Source organism: Bos mutus, chromosome 25, assembly GCF_027580195.1.
Source record: "Bos mutus isolate GX-2022 chromosome 25, NWIPB_WYAK_1.1, whole genome shotgun sequence".
NCBI classification, from domain to species: domain Eukaryota; kingdom Metazoa; phylum Chordata; class Mammalia; order Artiodactyla; family Bovidae; genus Bos; species Bos mutus.
The window spans coordinates 2514077-2540759 of record NC_091641.1 but is presented as its reverse complement, the minus strand read 5'-3'; the positions used below and the strand labels follow the sequence as shown (position 1 = coordinate 2540759).

The following is a 26683-nucleotide window of genomic DNA, read 5'->3' as shown; positions in this document are numbered from 1 at the left end:
CAAGGTAAGCGTCCCTGAGGCTCCATGGCAGCACCACTGCCTGGCAGAGGAGGACCAGGGCCCCCGAGTGGGCTCGGGAGTGAGCCTGCCAGCCTCGGCGTGTGGCAGCCCCACCCGACCCAGTGTGAGGAGTTCTCACACGGAGCCCTCTGGTGGCAGGTGATAGATCCCACTGGATGTCACTGGAGGCCTTTCCTCCCCAGTCCATGATACTCTTGGGGGCCTCCTCCCTGCCCCCAACTCCAAGAGTGTCTTGGGAGAGGCCAGCTCCTGGGAGACGGAGCCAACAGGAGCACAACACCCATAGGGTAGGTGGGAGGGCTGTCTAAACATCTTCAGAAGGCTGAGGGGGCCAAAACCAGGGCCTTCAAAAGCCAGCCCCTAGAGGTTCTTCTAAGCCAGGGTTAGAATTCCTTAGAACTACGGACTCTTCCCCAGAAACCTAAGCCTTTACATCATATCTTACCTACAGTTTCAGAGGCCATCCATGGATGCCTGTAAGAAATCCCTGCTCTCATCAGACATATGGAAAAACACACAGAGACTGTTCCATCCAGGACAGTCACCCTTGCCACCCCCGATGCGTTTGTGTCTCCAGCCCACGCCACCATCTGCTTTCGGAGAACAGAGCTACCTCCCCTCCCCTGAGCCTGTCCTAGAGCCAGGAGCCCAGAGGACGACCCCCGCCCCCACCCCCGCTCCACCCCCGCGCCAGAGCAGCCATCTCATGGCTCCTCAAGAAGGTCAATTCAAAGGGCAAATAACCCCCGTAGTCAGCAGGAGTTTGTGAACTACCAAGGGCAAGTCCTTTTGTCACATCGAAACTGGTGAATTTCAGGCACAGTCGGGTCCAGGAGGTCAGGGGATATCCTAAGAACTGATGGTTCACACAGAGGCAGAGGAAGAACAGCGGCTCAGACTGGCACATGCGTTGAGTCTGAGCGGCATGCAGCCCCGCAGGCTAGGCCGCAAGGAATCCCCTGTGACCTCTCTCTCCTTCCTCCAGCTGCACGGCCGCCACTGCCATGCCGGCCACCAACCAGGGATGGCCGGAGGACTTCGGCTTCCGGCTGGGGGGCTCGGGTCCCTGCTTTGTCCTGGATGTGGTGGAAGGGAGCAGCGCACACGCCGGGGGTCTGCGGCCCGGGGACCAGATCCTGGAGGTGGAGGGGCTGGCCGTGGCCGGCCTGAGCCGCGAGCGCCTAGTGCGCCTGGCCCGGCGCTGCCCGCGCGTGCCACCCAGCCTGGGCGTGCTCCCCGGCCCCATCGGCCGCCCCGGCGCGGGATCCGGCTGCGAGCCGCTGACCACAGCTTTACGCATCCCGCGCTCAAGCCGCGGCCTCTATCTGGGCCGCGAGTTGCTACGCCTGGCCGGCCGCAAGCGCCCAGACGCCGTGCACCGAGAGCGTAGGCGCAAAGCCCAGGAGTTCAGCCGCAAGGTAGGGCGCGCAGGGCGGGGCAGGGCCCTAAGGGACAGGCGGTCTGGGGTGGGGCTCTAGGGGCGCTGTTCTGAGGGGCTGGGCACTGTGGAGCGGGCAGGCCCTCCTCAGGCCAGGAGTGGGAGCCTGGAGCTAAGGAAGCTTCTAACGAAAGATTTATCAGAAATATAGTGATGCTCAAGCTTCCAGTCCTGTCCTTAATTTTCGTGATTTTTGTTTGCTTGATTTGTGGGAGTTGCTTTTCTTTTTCTTTTTTTAATTGAGGTAATACAGATATACAGTAAAGCACATTCATTAAGTGTACAGTTTAAGGAACTTTATATAGGCATACACCCTTGTAACCACCAGCCTGATCAAAATGTAGATGAGTAGAATACAGACAATAATATTGGTAGAAAGCAGAACATAGAATGATTCCTTCAACCCAGAGATTCTCTCCATCTCAATATGAAGCTCCGAGATTTCACGTATTAGAAGAGAGCAACTCTTAAGGACTCTGGGGGCAAGCGGGGCAGGAAGCGAATCCCTGCATTTTCAATGGATATTCATTGGCCAGAACTAATCACACCACTGCTCCCAAAGGATGCTGGGAAATGTGGTCTTCTGTGTGTCCAGGAAGGCGGGAAGACCTAGAAACACTGGTGGTGGTTTAGTCACTAAGTCGTGTCCGACACTTGCGGCCCCATGGACCCGCCAGGCTCCTCTGTTCATGGGATTTTCCAGGCAAGAATACTGGAGTGGATTGCCATTTCCTTCTCCAGGGGATCGCCCGTCCCAACCGAGGAATCGAACCCAGGCCTCCTGCATTGCAGGCGGATTCTTTACCGACTGAGCTATAAGGAAGCCCCTAGAAACATTGGTGAGCCCTGGTGCCTTAATCAGAGAAGGCAATGGCAACCCACTCCGGTACTCTTGCCTGGAAAATCCCATGGACGGAGAGGCCTGGTGGGCTGCAGTCCATGGGGTCGAGAAGAGTCGGACCCGACTGAGCGCCTTCACTTTCACTTTTCACTTTCATGCATTGGAGAAGGAAATGGCAACCCACGCCAGTGTTCTTGCCTGGAGAATCCCAGGGACGGGGGAGCCTGGTGGGCTGCCGTCTATGGGGTCACACAGAGTCGGACACGACTGAAGCGACTTAGCAGCAGCAGCGGTGCTTCAATATGTTCCAGCTGCCATAACCGAACTACCACGGACTGGGTGGTTTATAAGCAATAGGAATTTCCCTCTCACAGCTCTGGAGGCATGAGATTTGAGAACAGGTTGCCAACATGCTTGAGTGAGGGCCTGCTTGGGATTGCAAACTTCTGGTTTTGTCCTCACATGGTGAAAAGGGCAAGGGATCTCTTTGGGGCTCTTTTATTTATTATTATTTTTTTTTTCAAAAAAAGTTTTTTTTGTGTGGACCATTTTTTTTTTAAGTCTTTATTGAATTCACAGTATTGTTTCTGTTTTCTGTTTTGGTTTTCTTTGGCCAAGAGGCATGTGGACTGTCTTACCTCCCCAACTAGGGATCAAGTCTGCACCCCCTGCACTGGAAGGTGAGGTCTTAACCACCAGACTGCAGCAAATCCCTGAGGCTCTTTTATAAGGGCACTAATTCCATTCATGAGACCTCCACCCTCATGACCTAGTCACCTCCCAACAGCCCAACCTCCTAATACCATCATCACCTGGGCCATTAGATTTTCAACACACAAATTTTGGAGAGGGGGGGGACACAAACATTCAGACCATAGCAACTGGTAAAGTCTGCTGTGATCCCAGATGACTCACTGTAGACCCAAAAGTCTGCCCCGGATTCCATCCAATCCCTGGGGAGTCAGAAGAGAGGTGATCAGAGCCCCCAGATGGGCAGAGTGGACTTGGTGAGGAAACAAAGTCAGGTTGTGGCCTAGGGAGGAATCTGACCAGCTGCCCAGGTCAGCTTCAGTGCATTTTCTGACAAGGGGGAACAGGGAGTGGTGGATTCTGGTTAGAGCTCGCCAAGCAGCTCCACAAATCCCCAGAAAAGACCACCTCCGGAAGATCAAGGGCAGCTGTGGAGCCCCCCCACCGGCTTCCGACAATCAGCTCTCGGGTTCTCGCCAACACTCTCCCTGCCCCAGTTTTTCCTCCTCGCAGAGCCTGATATTTAATAGAAAATCCATTAGTGTCCCGTGATGGTGCCTCATGCTTCGATGTAGGTTGAGAGCGTCTGGGTAATAGCTGACACCAAAACCGCGCTGTGGCGGGGCCCCAGGAGGGAGGAGCTATTTTTTCCTCTTTCTTACATAAAACATCTTTCCAGAGAGTCATGTTCTCCTTTGAATCGAGGCTGCAGCTGGCTTTGGCTTCAAAGCCACTGACCTCCCTGGGCCTGGTGGGTTCTGGAGGAGGGGGTGACTGGTGCTGCAGCCTGCCCCACGCGCCTTGAGAACGGCCGGCCGCCTACAGCTCTTTGGTTCAGCTCTGTAAACGCTCCCTGAGCGCACCAGGCCCTGTGCTCAGCCTGGACAGGAGTAACGTGTCAGGTCTGCGTCTCGGGCCGAGGTCTCATCTGGTGAAGGAGATCCGGGGTGCAGTTGCTAGGACTCAGCCGTGCACAGAACGTGGCCTTGGCCTGGGTGCCCTCGAAGCCGCCTGCTAGTACCTGCTCACCCTCTGTGATGTCACCCTCTCTGGGAAGCCTTTCCTCACCCACCCGTGCTGCCATTTAGGAAGCAGTTGTATATACAATTCTGAAGTTCAGGGGCAAACCACGAGCTGGAGATCATGCGCGATCAAGGGCCGTCTGGGGTCCTCGGCCAGATCAGCGGCATCAGGGAGCGCTTGTGGCAAGGGCTGGGGGGGATTGCAGCGGGTCAGCACAGTTGTATGAAAATAGCCAGGGTTGACACTCTGGACAGAAAGAAAAGGATGATAGGGTTGTGGAGTAAAGGGAGGAGTTTACTGATTTATTTATAGGTGGGGAGAGAAGTGAACAATTGGTATGAGCAAAAGGGAAGGAGGCAGTAGAGTCACTGAAATCCATGCATTTTGCTGTTGTTGCTTACGGCCCTCTGACCGGCAAGGAGTGGGGACACAGCTGTGCACAGGACCAAGAGGGGAGCCTGCCATCACGCATTGTGGGAAACAAGCACGTGGACAAAGTGATGTTGTTGTTGTTCAGTCGCTCAGTCGTGTCTGACTCTTTGTGACCCCATGGACTGCAGCACGCCAGGCTTCCATGTCCTTTACTATCTCCCAGAGTTTGCTCAAACTCACGTCCATTGAGTCTATGGACAATTCAATAAACTAGCTATTTCAGATGATGATCACTGAAGGGAAGAAATAAACAGGGAGATGAGAGAGTCTTGGGGGCCACTTGATCAAAGTGGTCAGGAAACGCTCCTTGAGGAGGGAACTTTCAAGCTGAGAGCTGAGTGACAAGTAGGTGGCAGGAAGAGAGAGTGGGGACTCTGGTGACTCGGTGGCCTTGTGGGTTGGCCTTGCCCAGGAAGGGGGCCGGTTCTTCATCGTCTGAGAGTGGGGGGTGGAGGGGAAAGATGAGGGGCTTGTTGATACGTTTGGAGGTGAGTGGAAGGGATAATGAACAGCCCCGGCTCTGGCTGAAGTTGGGACCCACATGGGCCTAAGAGAGAAGCATGGCCACCTCCCGGGCTCGCCCAGTCACCCAGCCTCCCAGCCCTGCTTCAGGGTCGGCTCAGGATGTCAGCACCCAGAGGCACCCCCAGACCCTCGACTAACAAGGCAGGGAATCTGCTGGAGTGTGGACAGACAGTGGTTAACTGCTCCATTTTAAAAGTAACAGTGCCAGACAGAAAAGCCCACATACTATAAGATTCCAGCCATGAGACATATTCAGTATAAGCAAATCCAAAGAAGCTGAAAAATAGATGAGTGGTTTCCCCAGGGCTGGGGAAGTGGGGAATGAGGAGTGACTGCTGAATGGGTGCAGGGTTTCCATTTGGGAGGATGAGAACGTCCTGGAACTGGAGAGTGGTGATGGTTATACCACATGGTGAATGTACTTAATGCCACTGACCTGTACATATTAAAATGGTTGCAGTGGTAAATTTTATCTTCAGTTCAGTTCAGTCGCTCAGTCGTGTCCGACTCTTTTCGACCCCATGGACTGCAGCACACCAGGCTTCCCTGTCCGTCACCAACTCCTGGAGTTTACTCAAACTCATGTCCATCGAGTCAGTGATGCAATCCGATCATCTCATCCTCTGTCATCCCCTTGTCCTCCTGCCTTCAATCTTTCCCAGCATCAGGGTCTTTTCCAATGAGTTCTTCGCATCAGGTGGCCAAAGTATTGGAGCTTCAGTTTCAGCATCAGTCCTTCCAATCAATATTCAGGACTGATTTCCTTTAGGATGGACTGGTTGGATCTCCCTCCAGTCCAAAGGACTCTCAAGAGTCTTCTCCAACACCACAGTTCAAAAGCATCAATTCTTGGACACTCAGCTTTCTTTATGGTCCAACTCTTACATCCATACATGACCACTGGAAAAACCATAGCCTTGACTAGACAGACCTTTGCTGGCAAGTAAAGTTTATGTTATGTGCATTTTTACAACAGTTAAAAAATAAAGAAGTAAAGGGAACAATGATAACATGCGTGCCTTTTCCTGACTGTATAAGTCATATAAGCTCACTGCCTAAAAAATAAAATGGGCACCTAGGGACTTCCCTGGTGGTCCAGTGGTTAAGACTCTAAGCTTCCATGCAGGGGGCACAGGTTCGATCACTGGTCAGGGAACTAAGATCTCATATGCCAAGTGGACAAATTTAAAAAAAAAAAAAGGAAAGCATTGACATAAAAATAATCAAAATCACTATGAACTTTAGTGCATATTCCCTCTGCAGACCTGTGCATAATTATCTCTGATAAAAATGTAACACTGTGTGTTCTATTTGAAACCTTGCCTATCTCTCACAAACATTTTCCATTATTTTATAACAGCTTTATCAAGATATATTCACATACCATACAAATTATTCATTTAAAGTGTGTTCAGTGGTTTTTAGTATATTCACAGAGCTGTGCAACCATTACCACAATTTTAGAACATTTTCATCATACCTAGAAGGGCTTCCAGGTGGTGCTAGTGGTAAAGAATCCACCTGCCAATGAAGGAGACACAGGTGAGGGTTTGATCCCTGCGTTGGAAAGATCCCTTGGGGTGGGAAATGGCACCCACTCCAGTATTCTTGTCTGGAAAATTCCACAGGCAGAAGAGCCTGGCAGGCTACAGTCCATGGGGCTGCAAAGAGTCAGACACGACTGAGCATAATCATAATTACCCAGAAAGAAGGCCTGCACTCGTTAGCCATCACTCCTCATACCACGGTCTTTAAATAAAGACCTACAGCATCATTCTGTCCGACCAAATGGTACCACATTGCGTCAAACCTTAGACACTGTCCATTACCAGCCACCTAACCCATGACACGTGCTTCCTTATCTTCTTGTCACTTAATTTGTAGTTGGTGATAGAGGGCTTTTAGACTTATTTGGACATATTTAGTACAGGCAATGTATATAACTCTGTGGAAGTAATAATATAAGACCTATGACCAAATTCATACACGCACAGGAATGACAGCTAGCCACAGGGCACAAAGTGATCTCAGAGATGCTAAAATTTAAAACACAGGGACTTCCCCCAGTGGTCCAGTGGCTAAGACTCCACCTTTCAGCGCAGAGGGTATGAGTTTGATCCCTAGTCAGGGAATTAAAATCCCACATGCCCCACAGTTTGGGAAAAAAAAAAAAAGTGCTCACCCTGGAATCAATGGTACCCAATATTGCAGAGTATGGAGTGAACTTGGCTGTGAAACAACAGAAGTTGACTCTACTCACGTGGGCAGAAAAGAAATTTGGAGGAGGAACAGTTCATAGAGTCAGCACTGGAGACCTCCTCTTGTTCAGTTGCTAAGTGATGTCCAGTTCTTGGTGACTCCATGAGCTGCAGCACACCATAACTCCCTGTCCTTCCCTATCTCCTGGAGTTAGCTCAGACTCTTGTCCATCAAGCTGGTGATGCCATCCAACCATCTCATTCTCTGTCACCCGCTTCTCCTCGGCTTAGAACCAAGAAAGAATGTGCAACCTAGAGCACAACTGTCCTAATCAGCCTTCAGGATGAGTCCGCTCAGGGCGCACTACAGGGCTCTGTCACAGCCCTGCGTGCGCTCCATGTCTCCACATCTCCGCCTCATTCCTTCAAGAACCAAAGCCCTGGGCAACAGCCTCCAATTGCCCGAGGCTGCACCATTAGGACCAGGGTCTCGACTCCCACCTGATATGGGACTTCCTTCCATCTTGGCTGCATAACCAAGGAAAGACAACTATCCCCCAAGTGGATGTGCTACGATTGTTTAGCCATAATGTCAGATATTTATCCTACTTCCAACATCTCAGTATCTCTTCACTCATACGTCATCGTGCGATTGTCAGGACACGTCGAGGATACGTTCCCAGGTGCAGGATCGTGGGGTAAAATGACAGGTGCATTTTTAGGCTTTGGACACTGTCACTGAGCTGCCCATGTCCAGTGGTCATACAGAATCCTCTGAGCAGATGTGCTGTGTCCCACATCAGCCGCTTTGTACACAAAGGTGAAGAAAACAGATCTGGAGAGAGCATTAAGGGAGTCAGAATGCGGAGCGAGGCGTGTTCCGGGGCTATCTCGTGGAGCCAGAGCATTCTCTGTGTGATCTCTCGGCTCGCAGCATGGTGGAAGGGAGTAGAGTATTACAATAATAGTAACTAGCAATTACCGAGCGCCTGGCACGTGTTTAAGCTCACAGATCGATTCCTTTGATCCTCACAATAGTCAGTAGATGGGCCATCTCTAGGTTTGAGTCCTGACCCTACAGCCTTGGCCAGGTCACCTTACCTCTAGCGGCCTCAGTTCCCTTCGATAGAAATGAAGACGCTGGCCCAGCCCACCTCGTGGGGGCTGCTGTGGGGTCTGACGGGGTCTGGGTGAGGAGCGCACAGCCGGGCCCAGGCAGCACTGCCACGCCCGCTGTCCTGAGTGAGGGAGGGAGAGGGGGTACTGATTCCCCAGCATTCTACCCTGGGGCCCTCGGGCCACTCATCAGACCCCTCCCCGCAGGTGGATGAGACCTTGGGGGACCAGCCAACCGCCAAGGAACAGGTGTTTGCTGCTCTGAAGCAGTTTGCGGCGGAGCAACGGGTGGACGAGCTGGTGTGGGCGCTCACCCTGGCGCTGCCCGCCGAGGCCCGAGGGCCCCTCCTGGAGAACCTCAGGTACTTATTCAGAGTTGGGATGGGTGGGCAGGGGTGTCTGTTCTCCTGCCTCCACCCCAGGTGCTGCTGCTGCTGCGTGGTCAGCCCCTGAGCTGGACCCCAAACACCCCATTGCCCCAAAACTAGGGTTTTGTGTCAGTGACCCCAAAGGCTGACCCTGGAAAGGACGGCTATTGGTGCTGCCGCTGCCAGGGTGTCACTTTGAGTGAGAAAGAAGGGCTGCCAACTGCTGGACTGGGACGGGCTGCAGAGAAGATCCACCTCCCGCTGCCCTGCTCTGTCCCAAACCCAGACCACAGAAGCCTCCAACGTTATCACCAAGATGTCCATAGCTCTTCACTGAGAGGGAATAATGGCACAGTTGGAGGGCCAGAACTGCTGCGTCACAGTTCGCCGCAGGAATGGGACTGTGCTGGGCCCATCCTGATCCCTGGTACCCACCCCCGCCCCCGAATCCTGGTGACAATGTGTTCGCTCTGCCCTTTGATGATGCCAGCCGGGAGCCAAGAACCTCACTAGGGCCCCAGAGGAACACTTTCTCACTGAATCCCACCAGTACTATCATTGTCCCCGTTCCAGAGGGAGACTGTGGCTCAGAGAGGTTAAGGGACTGCCCCAAAGTCACACAGCACATGAGTAGCATTCACAAGAACATGAACCAATTGACTGAACACTTTCTGCTCAGCTTTGGACTCTAAATTCGTTCTTCAGGGGGAAAAAAAATCTCCTGGTAGGTCCTGTGACTCTCCCCAGCCCCCTGACCTCCACCCCCATCCTGCCCCGCACTGCACTGCTTTGATCAGACCTCCCTGGGCCTGAGTGGAGTGTTCCCCGCCCGGATCCTGCGGGGCTGGCTCTGCACCCCCTGCCTCCAGGGCAGGCGCCGGCTCCCCCAGCCCGCCCCTCCCGCTCCTGGGCTCAGCCCGTCCCCTCCCCTCGCTGCCATTCACCCCGCAGCCTGCCCCTCCCTGTGGGCCTGGCCAATGTCAGGGACCGGGCTGGCCACCCCCACTCCCCAAGCCGGTCGCCGCGCCTCTGCTCTGCAGCGGAGCACAGAAGGCCACCGAAAGAGGCCACCATGAGCTGCCTGGGGTGAGTTAGGGGTCTGCCCCTTGCCGGGAAAATCCGGAGAGGAAAAAAAAAAAGTTACATCTAGAAACAAATTTGCAGAGATGATGCGCTGGGACCGAAGGGCTCCCTGGGGCCGGCAGCCCCGCCCCTCCGCACCAGGGCTGGGCCAGGGGCCGGGCGGCCAGGCTGTCCCCGGGGAAGTTGGTACGCGTGTCTGACGGCTCTTAGCAGCCGGAGGCCCTCGCGGTCCGCCTCATCGGTCCTCCCTTCGGCGCTGCCCGGGCTTCCGTCCTCGCCGCCTCCGCCGGGCCAGCCAGTCTGCCTCCTGGGACAGCCCCCGTGCCTGCCTTTCCCGTCCACCGCTCGTCCAGAGCTGCTGGCAGCGGGTCAGGAAGAGCGGGGGGCGGAGGGGGCGCCCCCTTGGGCATGCTCGATTGAGAGCCTGGGAAGCCGGAACGCTGGACCCCTGGGGATGCCCGGTCCCCGCAGCGTCCCCGGGGCGCCGCTGGGGAAGATGAAACAGCAGCCTCTGTTGTCAGCGCGTGTCAAGTGCGACAGGAAAATTGGGGAGGCTGCCGGAGGAGGGGGCGGCGCCCAGCTGGGCTCTGCAGAGAGAGGGGTCCCCTGGCAGCCGTGGCTTCCGCCCCCATCCCCCCACTCCCCACCCCCACCACCGGGCTCCAGGGGCTGATGGACTAAGTTCTAGGGGTCAAGTGGTGATCCTCATGCAGCCCCTTCCTGAGAGAGCTCCGAGAAGGCACGGAGGAATGGCATAGAGTCGGTTTTCTGTGATTCTGAGAGCTGAGCACCAGCTGAAGGGCAGCACAGGGCAGTCAGGGCAGGGTGGCCAGAGGAGGCGGCAGTTCCAGGGCTGCACAGCGACCAGTGGGGTGCAGCCATGTGTCCTGTGGAGGAGGGAAGATAGCTCATCAGGGCCAGGCATCCAGCTACAGAGGGGAACCCCAGAATGCCAAGGTGAGAGTGCCGCCTTGTGGAGCCCAACCTCAGGTACCAACCGTGCCTAGCTGTGAGTCACCCTGCTTTGGTAGGGCTCTGACCCTGCGACCGAGGGGAGTGAAGTGCGACAACCTGGCCACCTGGGGACGCACAGGGTAGATGAAGACACACGTGTGCAGGTGTGTGTGCACGCTTGACCAAGGCTGGAACCACTTACACCACCACGCAGCTTCTGAGGGTGGTCCAGGGACCAAAGCAGAGGACTTGCAGAGAAAGAAGAAGCAGTGAGACGGTGAAGCTGGGTCAGCCAGAGCAGTAGCCACTAGCCACATGTCACTCTCTAAAATGAAACTTAATATAAAATGCAATTTAAAATTCAGCTTCACAGTCTCACCAGCCACACGGCAAGTATGGAGTGGCCCCGTCTGGCTGGTGGCCGCCCTACAGGACAGCGCATACGGGGAGCATGTCCATCCGCAACTTGCATCAGTCTTGGCCAACGTGGCCTCTTCATCTTAGTGTGGCACCGAGGGTGAGATTTGGGTCAGTGGCAGCAGTGTAAGTAGAGGGTCTTATCTTTCTTTACGACGGCAGTTACTCCTGTGGCTCAGAGCCTGATTTGGGTCTGTCCCCAAAGGGATCCCAGTTTGATGAAGTGATAAAAATGACTTTCTAATTAGGACAGGCCAAGGAGTTCGGAAAGTGTGACGCGGTTGAGAGGGAACAGGCAAGCAAAGTGGGCTCCGTACCCTGCTAGTGTTTCAGGAAACAGGCAAAGAAGGGAAGGATCGGGTGGAGGGGAGGGGAGGGGGGAGGGAAGCCACTGAGGTGGTTGGGGAAGCTGGGTTTTGAGTCCTGGCAGACCTCGCTTGAACCCCCAATCCACTCACGGACAGTGTGACCTTGAGCAGATTCACTAACCTCAACAGTTTCTCCATAAAACAGGGTTGATCATTCCCATGTGCTCCCAGCGGGGTTCTTGGTGGGAAAGCATGCAAACAGACACTGCCAACTGCAGGCAGCAAAGAGATGCATTGAGAAACTGGGCTTTAGGGTTCCAGCACCTCCTTCGCCCTCTTCTGCTTTAATGACAAGTGTCAGAGACAACATCACACAAGGTTATCTGGAAAATTCGGTGACAGCGTGTCAGAAGCAGTGCCAGGCATCTAGCACATGCTCGATTAAACTGGTTTATGCTAGGGGAGGTCTCTTTCTCCCTAGAGAGGTCTCTCAGCCCCGGCACTAGCAACATGATTCTCTGTTGTTGGGAGCGCTCCTGTACTTAGCTTACAGCATTTCTGGCCTCTTCCCACCAGATGCCATAGCACACCCTCCTCCCGCTTGTCATTTTGTGACAACCAAAACTGTCCCCAGATAGTGCCGAATGTCATCTGAGGGGTAAAGTCACCCCCAATTGAGAAGCCCTGCCCGAGTATGATCTGCCCTTTGGTAGTACCCTCTTGCTAGGGCAGATGCTTCAGCAAAGGCCAGCCCGGCCCACCCCGTGCTGCTTTGGGTCAGAGGCGCCAGCTTTGAGGTGGCCCCACAGCAGTGTGTGCATGGCTGACTGTGTCCAGATTCAAGCAGGAGCATCTTCTCCGTGGTCACATCTCCAGTGCCCACAGACACGTGGAGTTGTCACGGTTCTTGGGAAGGCCTGGTTCCGGGTGCTGGGCCGTCACAGCTGGCACACGACCACCAGGAAGGGCTCTGTCATGATGGGATGGTGAGCGTGCTTGGATGCAGGGAGCTGTGCTTACCGTGAGCAGGGCTGAGGCCAGGCCCCAGAGGACCCCAAGTGAAGACAGGCTCTGGCTTCCTGCTGCTCCAGAAGAGAAGTGCAGCTCCATGAGGTCACGCCAGGGTGGGGGCCTCACTGGGGCCAGGCATGAGGGCCGAAATGTGCTGGGCAGCATGGCCTGGATGGAGCAGGGAGACTGACCGTCGGGTCTGCAGGGGCCTCCCACAGGAGTCCACAGGAGGACCCTGAAAGGTGCTCCCTGCAAGACTGAGACAGAGGCTGAGTCCCCAGGGGTTCCTGCCTCTGCCGTTCCAGCCTGTCTGGGTGGTGGCCGCCTCCTGGTGGGAGAGAGCCTCGTGATGACCCCCTACACATACCCCGTGGAGTGGTCCTTGAGAAGCCCCTCCCCAGGATGCCCTGGGTGGTTTTCACATCTATCTGTTGGTCCTCAGAACTCAGATTCTCGCCTTTTCAACCCGAAGCCAGGACTCATGACCATGCAGTGGGGTCCCTGGGGTCAGCTCCTGCTCAGATACCAGAGAGTGGCAGGCCCAGAAGGGACCTGATGCCCCTTTCTTCTTAGCTCCGTCTCCTCCCTTGCTGGTCCTCCCCTCTCCTCTCCAGTAGAACACATTCATCTCAGGGAGACCCCCTACTCCCCCACCACCACCCTCACCTGCCCCCTCCTCACTTGCCCCCAGGTCTCATTAACTACTACTCCTTAGAAATTGGCCGCTTATCCCATCCTAACAGCCTTCACTGTGCCCCTCCCAGCATCACCCCACCCCTGGTGTACCAAAACCTTCAGGGTCCCTCCACCTCCTCTTAAACCCTTAGACCCTCCCATGGCTCCTCTCTGTTGTCATGAGTGCAGGCTGAGCTTTGACAAGGGCATTCAAGGCCTCCCTCTCTAGCCTCTTCTTCTTTGGAGCTTCCCCCTGGGTGAGTGGCAAAGGTCTCCCTGGCTGACACCGGCTGAGTCCTTGAGTCCCATCATAAAGGCCACCGCCTCCAGAAAGCCTTCCCTGACTCTACATAAGGCAATCGGAGCTTCCTCTGAACTGTCGGGATCGGTCTCGCGGCCGGTGCGGGGGACTCTCCGGGGGGCCGCAGCCCGAGGGATCAGAGGCGAGGCGCCTGGGGAAGGGCTCGTGGACCCGGGCCAGAGGAGGCCGAGGAGCGGCTCGAACGGCCCCAGCTCGCGAGGAGCGGACGGAAGAGTTCCCGGAGGGGCGGGGCGGGGCGGGGCCACCCGAGAGGGGCGGGCGCGGGGCCGCGGGCCCAGCCTGCTCGGGAGGGGCTGAGCGCGCTCGCCGGGCAGAGGCGCGTGGAGTCGCCGCGCCCTCGCTCCGCTCCCGGCTCCGCACCCCCGGGCCATTGGCACCTGGCGCGCCGCCGTCGCCGACTCCAGATGGGGAAGGACCAGGGCTTCTCTCGGCACTTTCGGTAGTTTCCCCGAACCGCGCGTACCGAGTCCCCGGGAACCGCGCGCCCTGATGCGACGGACCCGCCTCCGGCTGACTTGAAAAGGGGTGGGGCTCGGGCACCGAGGGGCTTCCCTGCTCTGGGTGCGTACCCAGCGAGCCAGCCTGACTGGGGGCAGGGGCTTGGGAGGGTGGACATAAACCCGAAGGGTATTAAAGAGGGGGTTCCCCGCTGTGGGCACTGGCCTGCCGCCCTAGGGGTCGGGATGCGAGGTGGGGACCAAGGATGGAATTGAAAAGTCCTCTTTCCTTCTTGTGACTGGACAGATCCAGGGAACTAGACAGAGAGCGAGGCAGAGACGGTGATGGAGAGAGAGGGCCTTGTGGGAGCCCCCAGTGGGAATCTGGAGTTGGATTTGGCCCTGGCCCCCTAAGAGAACAGACTAACTCTGAGTGCAGGGTCACTGGGTGGCCTCCCAAAGAGCCCCGTGGCCACAGAGAAGCCTGCCGGCACAGCAGGGACCTGGGAGACTGGGGACAGCTGTAGTCGGGCCGTCGGTTCAAAGGGGCGTCAGTCCATCAGCCACAGTGGTCCATGAGGCCCCACTGCACCTGGATCTGCCGGGGCTGTCAGTTCGGAGCAGACCCAGGGCTGGAGTGCATGGGCCAGACTGAGGCACACGGAGGGCCCACACCAGCCAGGAAGGGCGTCTGGCACACCAGACAGGCTAGGCTCCCATCTCAGCCCTACGGACACCGAGGAGAGCAGAGGGCACCCAGCCTTCTCCCACATGGGCAGTTGGTGACTCACCCTGGTTCCCACTATGGGGGTGGGGGAGGCCCTTTCTAACTGCTGCTAGAGGGTTGGACCTAGGGGCTGTGGCTGTTGGGTTGATACATTCTAGAGCCTGAGGCTGGAGCCCAAAGGGTGAAGCAGACACTTTCTCACCTGTCACCTCTGCTCTGCTTGGGCAAGAGGTGGGCAGGGACCGTGCAGGCCAGCAGACGGAGACGTCTGGCTCTGCAGACCTTGAAGGACCATCCAGGGAATGCGGCTGAGGCGCTGGATTTTCGGGAATCACTGGGGTGGGCAAGGATGAGTGTATCGGGTGATGGCTCTTCTGGCAGAGCCGAACAGGCCATCATTCTTGCCTCCCGCTTGCCTGGAACGTCCCGATCTGGACCAGAGCTCACGGGGCGAGACGGCGGGTGCACCTTCCTCCCCAAGGACGCACATCCCTTCCCTCGCACCAGGCAGCCACCTGACCTAATTAAACCTACCCACGGAGATTAAGGGAGCTGAGTGGGGGCCACCGGGTGACCTCCGAGGGATTGTATGTCTGCTGGCTGCAAGGCCACTGCTCCCTGCCCTCCCCCGATGCCCTTGGCGCTGGCTCCTGGTCCAGAGAACAGGGAAAGGAGCCTTGGGACGCAGCCAGGGAGGCCTCACTAGCAACCAGAATTTCAAGGGCCCTCAGGGGAGGCTGGTGACAATGTGGGGGCCCAGAACCCGGGTTCCACCTCAGCTGTGGGCAGCCACACAACCCTGGAACGAGATGGACCCCCTCTGAGCCCGAGAATCCTCTGCCAGGGGCCAGGGAGTCCCAGGATGTTGACCGCTGCCGTTCCTCAGAGGTGTGGGGGGTCACTGCGGGACCACCCTCTTTCCTCCTTCACTGAGTCCTAACTCTGTGCTCAGCCCTGGCTGGTCACCATGGCTCACACCCGAGCTACAGACCCAGTCTTCTAGAGCTTCCCACCTTGTAGAGGAGACCCAGGGGCACCACGGAAACGTCCCAGGCTGTGGACTCCAACAGGGGACTGTGCGAGCTTCCCCAAGGCCTCTCGTCACTTCCAGGTCAACCGCTCACAGAGCAGGAACCGCAGTGCCTTCAGCTTTGAAGCCCAGCGCTTGGCTGGCACTGATAGCAGGGACTTCCTAAAACATGTTGGACTAAACTGGAGGAAGGGTGTTGAAGGGCGAAGCCAGGTCATCTAGGAGAGCAGAGTGTGCTGGGCCACAGGCTGGGTCAAAGGGTAGGAGCGGGACTGGATGCTGTGGTCCCCGCCCGCGCTGAGGGGACTGGCAGGGGGCTGGGCGGGGGGGGGGTGGGGTGGGGCGCGGGGCACCCCTGGCTGCGGCTTGGCCTGGCTGGTGTGAGCGCATGAGACGAGGGAGTCCGGGGAAGCCAGAGATGGGAAGACAAAGGCGAGAGGAGGAACAGGTTCACGGAAGGGCTTGGAGGGCGCTGAGTCCAGAGTAACGGGGACCTGGGGAAGGAGGCTTTCCCCAAGTGGAGCGAGCTGGGCGCCCCGGCCCTCGTGTGACCCGGGCCCACTAGGGCACAAGTCCAGGCCCCGAGGGGGACTCTGATGCCCCGGGCCACTCCTGGGCGGAGGAGAGCGCCCAGCACGGCGCCCACGAAGTTTGCCGATTCTGTGGTCCTCGCCCGCAGGATCTTCATCCCCAAGAAGCACCGGGCGCGCTTCGACGAGGTGGTGTCTCAGGGTCTGCTGGGCAAGCTGTGCCGCGCGCGGCGGACGCAGGGCGCGCAGCGGCTGCGCCGGAGCCGCAGCGAGGAGCGGCCGGAGCGCCTCCTGGTGTCCACGCGCGCCAGCGCCGCCCCTCGCCGCCCCGACGAGCCGCCCCCGCGCAAGGCCGCCTCTCTGCTGGGCGGCCGCGCGGGCCCCGGGGGCGCGCGCAGGTACCCGGGACGGGCTGCGGACGCCTCTCGGTCCGTGGGCTCAGGAATGGAGACCCGGGCCGAGGGAGCGGGGGCGAAGCGGGGCCACCTGGGGGTTGGGGTCCAGGAGAGGTTAAGGGGAGCGGGACGCGGGACCTTGCCATCCCCTGCTCCCCGCGGGCTCCTCTCCCCAGAGAAAGGCACACTCAGCGATCCCCACCCCACCTCTTCTTTCTCCCCAGGACAGTCCGAGTCTACAAGGGCAACAAGAGCTTCGGCTTCACGCTACGTGGCCATGGACCTGTCTGGATCGAGTCTGTCCTGCCTGGTGAGGGATGGGTGGGTTGTTCAGAATGGGGCAAAGGAGCCTGTGAGGTCGATGGTCAGCAGCCACTCCCCTCTTCAGGTCCCAACCTTGAGGAGCCTGTGTCCTCTAAGTCCCAGAGCAGCTGACCCAGATCACCCATCTTCCCCAGTCCTGGCTAACCCCCTCCAAGTGCAGGGTCACCTTAGAGCCAAGTTTTCCATTCAGACCTTTCCTGGGCCCCCAGGCAACCCTCCCTGTGCCCACTGCCCCCTGAGAACTGGGCACTTGCTGGGCAGGCCGCAGGGCTCCAGGGCCTCTTCCCAGTATCCAGACTCCAAAGACTCCCCTCTTTCACCCCTGGCCTGCCCCTGTGGAATGGAGACATCTGGAGGAATGCCTCCTTGCGGGGCCCCTCCCGTGAGGGGGTGAGGGGTCGGCAGGGGGAGGGAAGACTCATTTCTTGGGGGAAGTGCGTTCCGTTGTGGACACTCTCTGCGGGGAAAACGGCTCCAGCACTGCACTGAGCTCTCCCACCGTGTCACCACCCGCAGGGCTGGGTCACTGGGTCTGTCCTGCCCCCTCAGCCCCTCCCTGAGCACGACACCTCCAGTGACCCATCCCCGGGGGTGCAGCTGCTGATGCTGAGCTCCTTCTGCATCTCACCTCTCTGGTGCATGGATCTGTGAGAAAGGCTCCTCTGATCTCTGCCACCCACCCATCCTCTCGCCTGTAAAACAGGACGTCATGGGGCTCCCTGGGGTGGGTCCCTGCTCAGCTGACCCTCCCTCTCACCTTGCTTCCAGGGAGCCCGGCTGACAATGCCTCCCTCAAGTCAGGTGACCGGATCCTCTTCCTCAATGGACTGGACATGAGGTCAGAGGCTGTTGGGGACATGGAGCTTAGTGGCAAACAACCCCCAGGACTTCTGACTCTTGGGACATCCTGGCCACAGGCCTCTGACCAGTTGGTCCCCTGTTTGTCCCCCCTCCTATGGGAAGTCTTGAATCCACCCTCCTACCCTCCAGGATGTCAAATCGTCCTTCCAACTGGGAGACACCCAGGCTCCATGCTTGGGGCGAAGAGTTGAATAGATTGTGTGTGTCTTTCCCTTGGGGGGTGGGGAACTTACCCAGAGAGAATGGGGGCATGACACCTCCTGTACCCACAAGTGTCCAGCTGGCCCTGGGCCTGGAGCTTCTCCTGCAGAGGAGGTTAATGCACGGGCGAGGCAGGGCCCTGGCTTCAGGCCGACCTGTGGCCTCGCTGTGCGGCCTCCACCAGCAGGACAGGGGTGTCCAGCAGCTGGCTGTGCGCTCGGGTCACGCTGGGCCGGCCCTCCGGGGCCACCTCTGCTTGGCAGGAACTGCTCCCACGACAAGGTGGTGTCCATGCTCCAGGGCAGCGGCGCCATGCCCACGCTGGTGGTGGAGGAGGGGCTCGTCCCATTCGCCAGCGGTGAGGCGCCCGTGGCCCTGGGCCGCTTTGGCCACTGGAGCCCCTACTTGGGTCACCAGGGGTGGGATTCCCGAATCTACTGAGGCCTCTGCTCCCCCTTGCAGCTTCCCTCCCCAGGTTGGGCAGCCTCAGGGCTCCCCCTCCAGCCCCGTCCTCAGCCCAGCTTGGGAGGTCCCCTGGCCCCAGCCGAAGGGCAGACCTTGCCTGGCCTGGGGACGCCGGCTCACTCGTGCCTCTCCTTCCTGTGACCCGCTCCCCGGAAGATTCCGACTCGATGGATTCCCCCAACCCATCGTCGGCGCTCACCTCCCTGCAGTGGGTGGCAGAGATCCTTCCGTCCAGCATCCGAGTGCAGGGGAGGACCTTCAGCCAGCAGCTGGAGCACCTGCTCACACCCCCTGAGCGCTATGGGGTCTGCCGGGCCCTCGAGAGCTTCTTCCAGCACAGGTGGTCACCCCAGGGTGGCGGGGGCAGTGGGGATCTGCTGTGGGGTGGACCCCAAATCCTGCCAGGACTCACCACCACTCACCTGCCTGAGCTTCCCCTGAGAGCGGGGGGCCATTGAGCTGCCTTAAACAAACCCCAACTCTGACACCTCCTAGCCACGTGACCTGGCCAGGTCCAGCCCTCTCTGTAAATTGAAGCAGACAGTGAGTCCCTGCGGTGTGTTTGGCAGGACCCTCGAAACACCCACCCAGGGGCACTCACGACCAGCCCATCCCTGCTCAGGTCGGAGTAGCATCTTTCTTTTCCCATCTCAGTGGCAGCAGGAGCGTTTCTCACATGCCTCAGCCCAGAGGGTCATTGTCTTGGTCTTTGCAAAGCCAATTACTTCTTCATAACCTTTTTCGGTTTAAACAAAAATGTATATGTTTGTTGAAGTGTAATTCACATACCATACAATTCACGCATTTGAGTGTACAACGTGCTGGTTCTTAGTATGTTCACAAATGTGTTGTAACCACCACCACATTCAGTTTTAGGACATTTTCATCACCTCCAAAGGAAGTCCCAACCGCTTCACAGTTGTTCCCACCCCCTCCCCCTCCCCCACGCCCCCTTCACCTTAAACCACCAGTAATCTACTTTCTTTGTCTGTAGGTTTCCCTGTTCTGGAGATTTCAAATGCTGGAACCATACGATATGTGGACTTCTTTATAATTATTTTTCCACTTTTTAAAATTTTAATTAATATATTTGTGACCATGCTGGGTCCTGGTTGCTGTGCATGGGCTTCCTCTGGTTGCAGAGAGCAGGGGCTACTCTCTAGCTGCCGTGCGTGGGCTTCTCCTGTTGCGGAGCATGGACTCCATCGTTGTGACTCTCGGGCTTAGTTGCTCCGAAGCATGTGGGATTCTTCCTGGACCACGAATCGAATCCATGTCCCCTCCACTGGCAGGCGGACTTTTAACCACTGGACCACCAGGGAAGTCCCAACGTGTGGACTTTTATGTCTGGCTTCTTTCATTTAGCATGTTTTCAGCATTCACTCGGGCTTCCCTGGCGGCTCAGTGGGAAAGAATCTGCCTACAATGCAGGAGACCCTGATCCCTGGGTTGGGAAGATCCCCTGGAGAAGGAAATGGCAACCCACTCCAGTATTCTCGCCTGGGAAATCCCATGGACAGAGGAGCCTGGCTATGGTCCATGGGGTCGAAAGAGTCAGACATGACTTAGCGACGAAACAATAGCATTCATCCAAGTTGTAACACCCACAGTTGACCCTCAGTATCTGTGGGTTCTGCATCTCCAGATTTCACCAACCGTGGAACAAATATATGTGGAAAAATTACAGGAAGTTCCAAAAAGCAAAACTTAAAATTGGCCAAAATTCCCTGTATGTTTCAGATACTGATTCCTTGTTGATTTTAGACATTGTAAGTATCTTCCGTTTGTTATTCTCTTATTACTTCCGTTGTATCTAGTATTATCAGCTCCAGGTTTTCTTGATTTTGTATCATCACAGGCAACGCATATGTGGCCTTATGGCTTTGGCTTTTGAATTTTTATTCAAGAAGCCCTTCCCTGCTCCTTGGTCAAAAGAAATCTCCTGCGTTATCTGCTGTTAGTTTTATAATCATACCTTGCACAGTTTGGTCTTTTATCCACCCAGGGTTCATCTTTATGTGTGGTGGTACATGAGGATCAGTTTTATTTTTTTCCACACAATGGGAACAGGGATCAGCAAAGTGTTTCTGGAAAGGGCCCGATAGCAAATATTTTAGGGTTTGCAGGCCATACCGTCTCCACTGAAAGCTGAAACCCTTCAGCTCTGCTGTTGTCCCTTGAAAATGGTCATAGACAATATATACCAGTACAGGTGGCCATGTTCCCGTAAATCTTGCTTTATAAAAACAGGTGGAGGGCCAAATTTTGGCCCTTGGGCCATCATTTGCCAGTCCCTTGAGTCAGTTTTCCAAATATGTTCTATACATTTTTTTTTAATTTAAATTTTGGCCCTGCAGCATGGGGGAATTTAGTTCCCTGACCAGAGGAACCTGTGCCCCCTGCATTGGCAGTGTGGAGTCTTAACCACTGGACTGCCAGGGACGTCCCCATTCTATGTATTTTCATCTTCAAACAGCTCTGTGCGGTAGATGCTTTCCCCTCACTCCCCATCCCCACCCCCCGGCCAAGCAACCCTGTTTACAGGATCTTGGTTCCTCGGCTAGGGATTAAACCTGGGCCACAACAGTGAAAGTCTAGAGTCCTAACCCATGAGCCACCAGGGAACTCCCGGTAGCTACTATTTTTGTCTTCCATTTTAACAGAGGAGGAAACTGAGACACAGAGAAATGAGTAATTGGAGAAGATCACTTGGCTGGCAGGTGGCAGAGCTGGGATTTGAGTCCGGCAGGCTATCCGCAAAGCCAGCCTTCCCGCCCACTTCTCTGTCTGGGGAAGGAGGGGAAGGGCCCCGTCCCCAACCCTGGCCCCTCTGGTAAGCCCCTGAGTCACGAACTCCTCGCTCTGCACCCGCCTCCCCGACCAGGAACATCGACACCCTCATCGTCGATGTCTACCCGGTGCTCGACACTCCGGCCAAGCAGGTCCTCTGGCAGTTCATCTACCAGCTGCTAACCTACGAGGAGCAGGAACTCTGCCAGGAGAAGATCGCCTGCTTCCTGGGCTACACGGCCATGACCGGTGAGCAGCCCCGCCCCCTGGCCCGCCCACCAGGAGAAGAGCCGGACGCCTGTTCTCACCCGGGAGGCTTTACAGCCGGCCTGGCGCCTCCCACTCGCGGAGGCACCCCTGTGCTCTTTAGGTAGCATCTTCCAAGTGGCCCAGTGGTGAAGAATCTACCTGCCAAAGCAGGAAACACAAAGAGACACAGGTTCGATTTCTGGGTCGGGAAGATGCCCTGGAGAAGGAAATGGCAACCCACTCCAGTATCCTTGCCTGGAGAACCCCATGGACAGAGGAGCCTGGCGGGCTACAGTCCATGGGGTCGCAGAGAGTCAGACTCGACTGTAGATACATGCCCAACACTCCCAGGCTGGCCCCTTGCTTGGCTCCACAGATGCACTTTCCCACCTTGATTCCTAAAGCAGGATAACCTTAGACTTTTTTTTTAAATATTTATTTGGCTGTGTTGGGTCTTCCCTGCCGCACGTGGGATTTTTGGTTGTGGCATGTGAACTCTTAGTTACGGCACGTAGAATCTAGTTCCCTGACCAGGGATTGAATCCAGGGTCCCTGCTTTGGGAGCACAGAGTCTTAGCCACTCAACCACCAGGGAAGTCCCACCTTAGACTTCAAACACCGCATCTGACGCCGGGGGTCTCCGGTTTCTCACCCACATGTGAAGGTGACCACAGTGGCTGTGCTTTGCACCCCAGGGAGGGTGGCACAGATGAAGGAGTCCATGTGGACACTGTTTACAGACCTGGATTGTGAGCACACGGCCCGCTCACCCTGCCTGGTGGGCTCTGAAGACCGCAGACTCCCATGAGAGCCTGTGGGTCCCTGTGCAGCCTCTGACCCTTCATGCCATTCCACTGCTGTGAGTCCACCTGCCCACACACACCTCAGCACGTGGGCTGCGGGCATCCAAAGGGGGCCGAACTTGGGTACCTGCTCTGGACCGCCTGCACATCCCCTATGTGCTCCCCCTGGGCGCCCATTGACCCTCGTCCTGGGGACCCATGAGTGGGGGTTGAGGGGAGAGGGTTTGAACTCAGATGCAGACTGGGCAGCAGACATCCCTCCCGCAATTCTGCCCTGACCTAGAGTCTTTCATGTCACCCCTGCGGGCAGCGGCGCCAGATGTGGAGACCTTGGAATCACGGGGTCCTAGGCTCTCATCATGAGAAAGGACCTGCTGGGTAGGGGGCTGTGACCCCCTCCACACAGCCTCCATCTTCAGGCCGGTGCTACCTGGGGCACCTCCTGTGCTGGGCACCCCGCTTCCCATCCCAGGGCTCCCCCTGAAAGCAGGGCCGGGCTTGCGGGTGGTGCCCTCACCCTCCCTGTGTTCGGAGGCTCCTTGTCCGGCTGAGAGGACAAGGAGCCCGTCTCTCCATTGGTCCCACAGCAGAGCCCGAGCCCGAGCCAGAGCCAGAGCTGGAGCCTGAGCCGGCACCCGAGCCCCAGACGCGGAGCTCCCTGAGGGCCTCCTCCATGTGCCGCCGCAGCCTCCGCTCCCAGGGCCTGGAGGCTGGCCTTGGCTGTGGTGAGGCCCGGACCAACAGTCCGCAAGCCAGGGTGGCGGGGCGGGGGGTGGGGTGTGGGGCCAGGGCTCGGTTTTCCCATCTGCAAAATGGGCTTGGCGAGATGAGACATCCCCGAATGGGCTGAGCGGGTGCTTCCTCCCCCCGGGTCTGCAGGGCTTGGTGGTTCTTTCTCCAGGGCCTGGGCTGGGGTCTAACCCTTAGAGCTCAGAGGCAGTCACTAGACCCCCCGCCCCGTGGTGGACTCGGCCCTCCTGATTCCCCCGGCAGGCCCTAGCGACTGTCCGGAGATGCCTCTTCCTCCCATCCCAGGCGAGCGTCAGGCAGGTGACGGCACATCCCTCCCTGAGACGCCCAACCCCAAGATGGTGAGACCTTCTCTCCACCCTGCTCCTGGTGTCAGTGGGGAGCTGGGAATGGGTGGCCCATGGAGGTGGGGCAGACCCTGGCCTCCCAGACCACCCAGGCCTGCCTCTGAGGCCGTGTGTGGGGGAAGACGAGGGCCGACTAGACTCACCCGCACCTCACCTCTCCCGGAAGATGTCAGCCGTCTACGCGGAGCTCGAGTCCCGCCTGAGCAGCAGCTTCAAAGGGAAGATGGGGACCAGCTCTCGAGCCCGCGCCTCCCCACCACTGCCCAGCGCAGCAGGCCCAGCAGGTAGGGGCTTTCCAGCCCTGGCTCCCGAGGGCCGCTCCTGCCTCCTGGCCAGCTGGCTGGGTGTTGCCCCCACCCCCAGGCATACCCCTCTGGAGCCCCTTTTTCCTTTGTGGCCGTGGGACTGAATCCTGGGGAACCCTGTCAGCCTACGTGGCTAGGGGCCATCAAGATCCACCTTGTCCTGGCCCCCCTCCTGAGTCCCCTCTCTGATCCTCACCCCCACTGTGGATCTGGAAAAGTGGAGGGCTGCTCCCAAGGGGTGGGGTCCTCAGTGAGCATGTGGCCGTTGCATAGACTAGATAGGGTGCGTTGCTCTGTGAATGGCTCAGCTGCGAAGATGGCTGCTCGCACAACGGTTTCTCTGCATTTCCGAAGGCAGGACCCCTGGGTAATACTTCTGTGAGCCAAAGACTTGCTGGTTATGGGAGGTACCCCGAGACTTTGGTCTGGACACCCCCTCGCCCTCGCCTTGTGTTCAGTGGGTTCCGGGTGGGACCCTGGGATCCTCTCCAGGATGAGCAGGGTCTGCCTGTCCTGGGCCCACCAGCACGCCCTCCATCCACTCTGGCCTCCGATCACCCTCAGGGAAGACCTGGAGAGGCAGAGTTACCAGAGTCTTCCTGCGCTGTGTCCAGAGAGGGAAAGAAAGGTGCCCAGGGGCACAGAGCCCACCAGCTCTGGCACCCTCCCCCTAGCCTGCGCTGGAACTGAGGCACTGACCCAAGAGGGATCCTCATGGCCCACCCCCCACTGCAGGGCCCAGGACCCGGTCCAGCATCTCATGGCCCAGCGAGCAGCTCCTGCCCTCCCCCTGCTACTACCCGCTGTGCTCAGAGGGCCTGGCCTCCCCCAGCAGCTCTGAGTCCCACCCCTACGCCAGCCTGGACAGCAGCCGGGCACCTTCCCCTCAGCCGGGCCCCGGGCCTGTCTGCGCTGAGAGCCCCCCCAGCCCGGACCCCAGCCGCCGCCCCTCCAGCCGCCGGAAGCTCTTCGCCTTCTCCCGCCCTGTGCGAAGCCGGGACACAGACCGCTTCCTGGATGCGCTGAGTGAGCAGCTGGGCCCCCGGGTCACCATCGTGGAGGATTTCCTGAGCCCTGAGAATGACTACGAGGAGGTGAGCACACAGGCATGTGTGTTGGGAGGAGGCGGGCAGGGGGCCTGTAAGGGGACTGGGGTCCCGGGGCTCCTGCCAGAGGCCTGCTGCCCCGAAGGCTGTGCCCCAGGCTCTCCCTCCCTGTCTCCCAGGACACCCCGCTCCCCAGCTGGAGCTATCCCACCCTTGGCTCAAGCTTCAACACCCCCCTAGCCAAGGCCACCCCATGTACCGGGTCTCAGGTTCCCTAGCCAGCTCAGGCTGTCCCACTCACAACCTCAGGCTGACCCCCCGGACGACCCCATCCAGCCCCTGGGCCATGCCTCCGCTGCCCCGGGCCTTCCGGTCCTCCGTACCTCGGCCCCTGCCGCAGTCTCCCTCGGGGCCCCGCCTGGCCCTCCCTTCACCTAGCTGTCTCCCCAGATGAGCTTCCACGACGACCAGGGCAGCTTCATCACCAACGAGAGGAGCAGCGCCAGCGAGTGCATCAGCAGCAGCGAGGAAGGCAGCTCCCTGACCTACTCCTCCCTCTCCGACCACATCCCCCCGCCCCCCCTTAGTCCCCCACCCCCGCCACCCCTGCCCTTCCACGACCCCAAACCCAGCAGCTCCCGCACCCCAGATGGGCCCCGGGGCCCCACTCCAGCACTGCCCAAGCCCCTCGCCCAGCTTGGCCACCCGGTGCCCCCACCGCCCCCGCCGCCCCTGCCCCCGCCTGTCCCCTGTGCACCCCCCATGCTGCCCCGGGGCCTGGGCCACCGCCGCAGTGAGACCAGCCACATGAGCGTCAAGCGCCTGCGGTGGGAGCAGGTGGAGAACTCAGAAGGCACCATCTGGGGACAGGTAGGTGACCTGGGGACCCGGAGCATGCTGCACCAGGGGAGGCAGTCTGGGCAGCAGCGGTGAAGACAAGGTCCACCTCTGGGGTGTTTCCAACATCAGCTGACCACCCCCGGGCCCTCCCCATCCTCGGCAGACAACAGACGAGAGCTCGGTCCAGGGACACGCTCACCTTCAGTGGTCAACACAGGCGCCGAAGCCCGGTCAGTGTCCCTGAGCCGGTGACGTGCTGGGGACACCCAGAAAAGGCACCGCTCTCACCCTTGAAGCCTATCACTCGAGATCTGAATGGTCCCCTTAGGCTCTTGGAGCTGAGAGAAGGGCAGCTGGTTAGAGTCACAGACGTTTGAGCAGTCTGACAGCCTGCGTGCGCAGTGTGTTCATGGGAGCCGGGACCAGAGGATTCTGAGAAGGGCAGCTGGTCCAAAGCCCTGCGCAGCAGCCTCTCCCCTTCCACTTTTTGCAGTTTCTTTTTGGCTGTGCTGGGTCTTCATTGCTGCGCGGGCTTTTCTCTAGTTTCAGAGAACAGGGGCTACCCTGCAGTTGCAGTCCACGGGCTTCTCATCTCAGTGGCTTCTCTTGGGGCGGAGCACAAGCTCTAGGGTGTCCTGGCTTCGGTCGTTGCAGCAGATGGGCTCAGCAGTTGCGGCTTCCGTGTTCCAGAGCACAGGCTCAGTAGCTGTGGCGAATGGGCTTCGTTGCTCTACAGCATGTGCAGCCATGTCTCCTGCATTGGCAGGTGGATTCTTTACCCCTGAGCCACCAGGGGAGCCCCCACCCCTTCACTCTGGTGCTCGAGTTTCCTCCCAAACAGCACTGCCAATATTTACTTGATCACCTTCACCAATGGGGAGCTCACTATCTGATGAGACATCCCTTTCCTCACTGGACAGTTTTCACCAACCATCCTTGCCTTGCTCTGGAATTTTTGTCTCACCAGGATTCCCATGCCCTGCTTTCTGTCCCGCCCTTTGAAATCAGGCAGAGCAGGTATATTTTCTTATCCACAGGTCATCCAGCCCGTTGGATGAGCAAGGTCCACCCCATCCCTGTTCTTTGGGTCACCGCCCTAGA

The 26683-nt window shown here is 58.0% G+C and overlaps 1 protein-coding gene across 3 annotated transcripts in view; it reads left to right on the top strand.

The window, feature by feature from the left end:
• The first annotated feature begins 1025 nt into the window (after positions 1 to 1025).
• The window catches only part of GRID2IP (Grid2 interacting protein), a 31966-nt gene continuing 6308 nt past the window's right edge, over positions 1026 to 26683 (top strand). The window contains exons 1-13 of one of the 3 annotated variants that reach the window (XM_070362289.1): positions 1026 to 1439; positions 8552 to 8706; positions 16356 to 16604; positions 16826 to 16911; positions 17694 to 17763; positions 18251 to 18345; positions 18609 to 18792; positions 21337 to 21491; positions 22882 to 23019; positions 23288 to 23385; positions 23558 to 23675; positions 24432 to 24790; positions 25193 to 25612. In XM_070362289.1, coding sequence (XP_070218390.1) covers positions 1026 to 1439; positions 8552 to 8706; positions 16356 to 16604; positions 16826 to 16911; positions 17694 to 17763; positions 18251 to 18345; positions 18609 to 18792; positions 21337 to 21491; positions 22882 to 23019; positions 23288 to 23385; positions 23558 to 23675; positions 24432 to 24790; positions 25193 to 25612 — 2541 coding nt within the window. Of the gene's footprint in view, positions 1440 to 8551; positions 8707 to 9784; positions 9799 to 13886; positions 13922 to 16355; positions 16605 to 16825; positions 16912 to 17693; positions 17764 to 18250; positions 18346 to 18608; positions 18793 to 21336; positions 21492 to 22881; positions 23020 to 23287; positions 23386 to 23557; positions 23676 to 24431; positions 24791 to 25192; positions 25613 to 26683 lie in introns of those variants that run through there. The other 2 variants (XM_070362291.1, XM_070362290.1) reach the window with 2 other exon arrangements.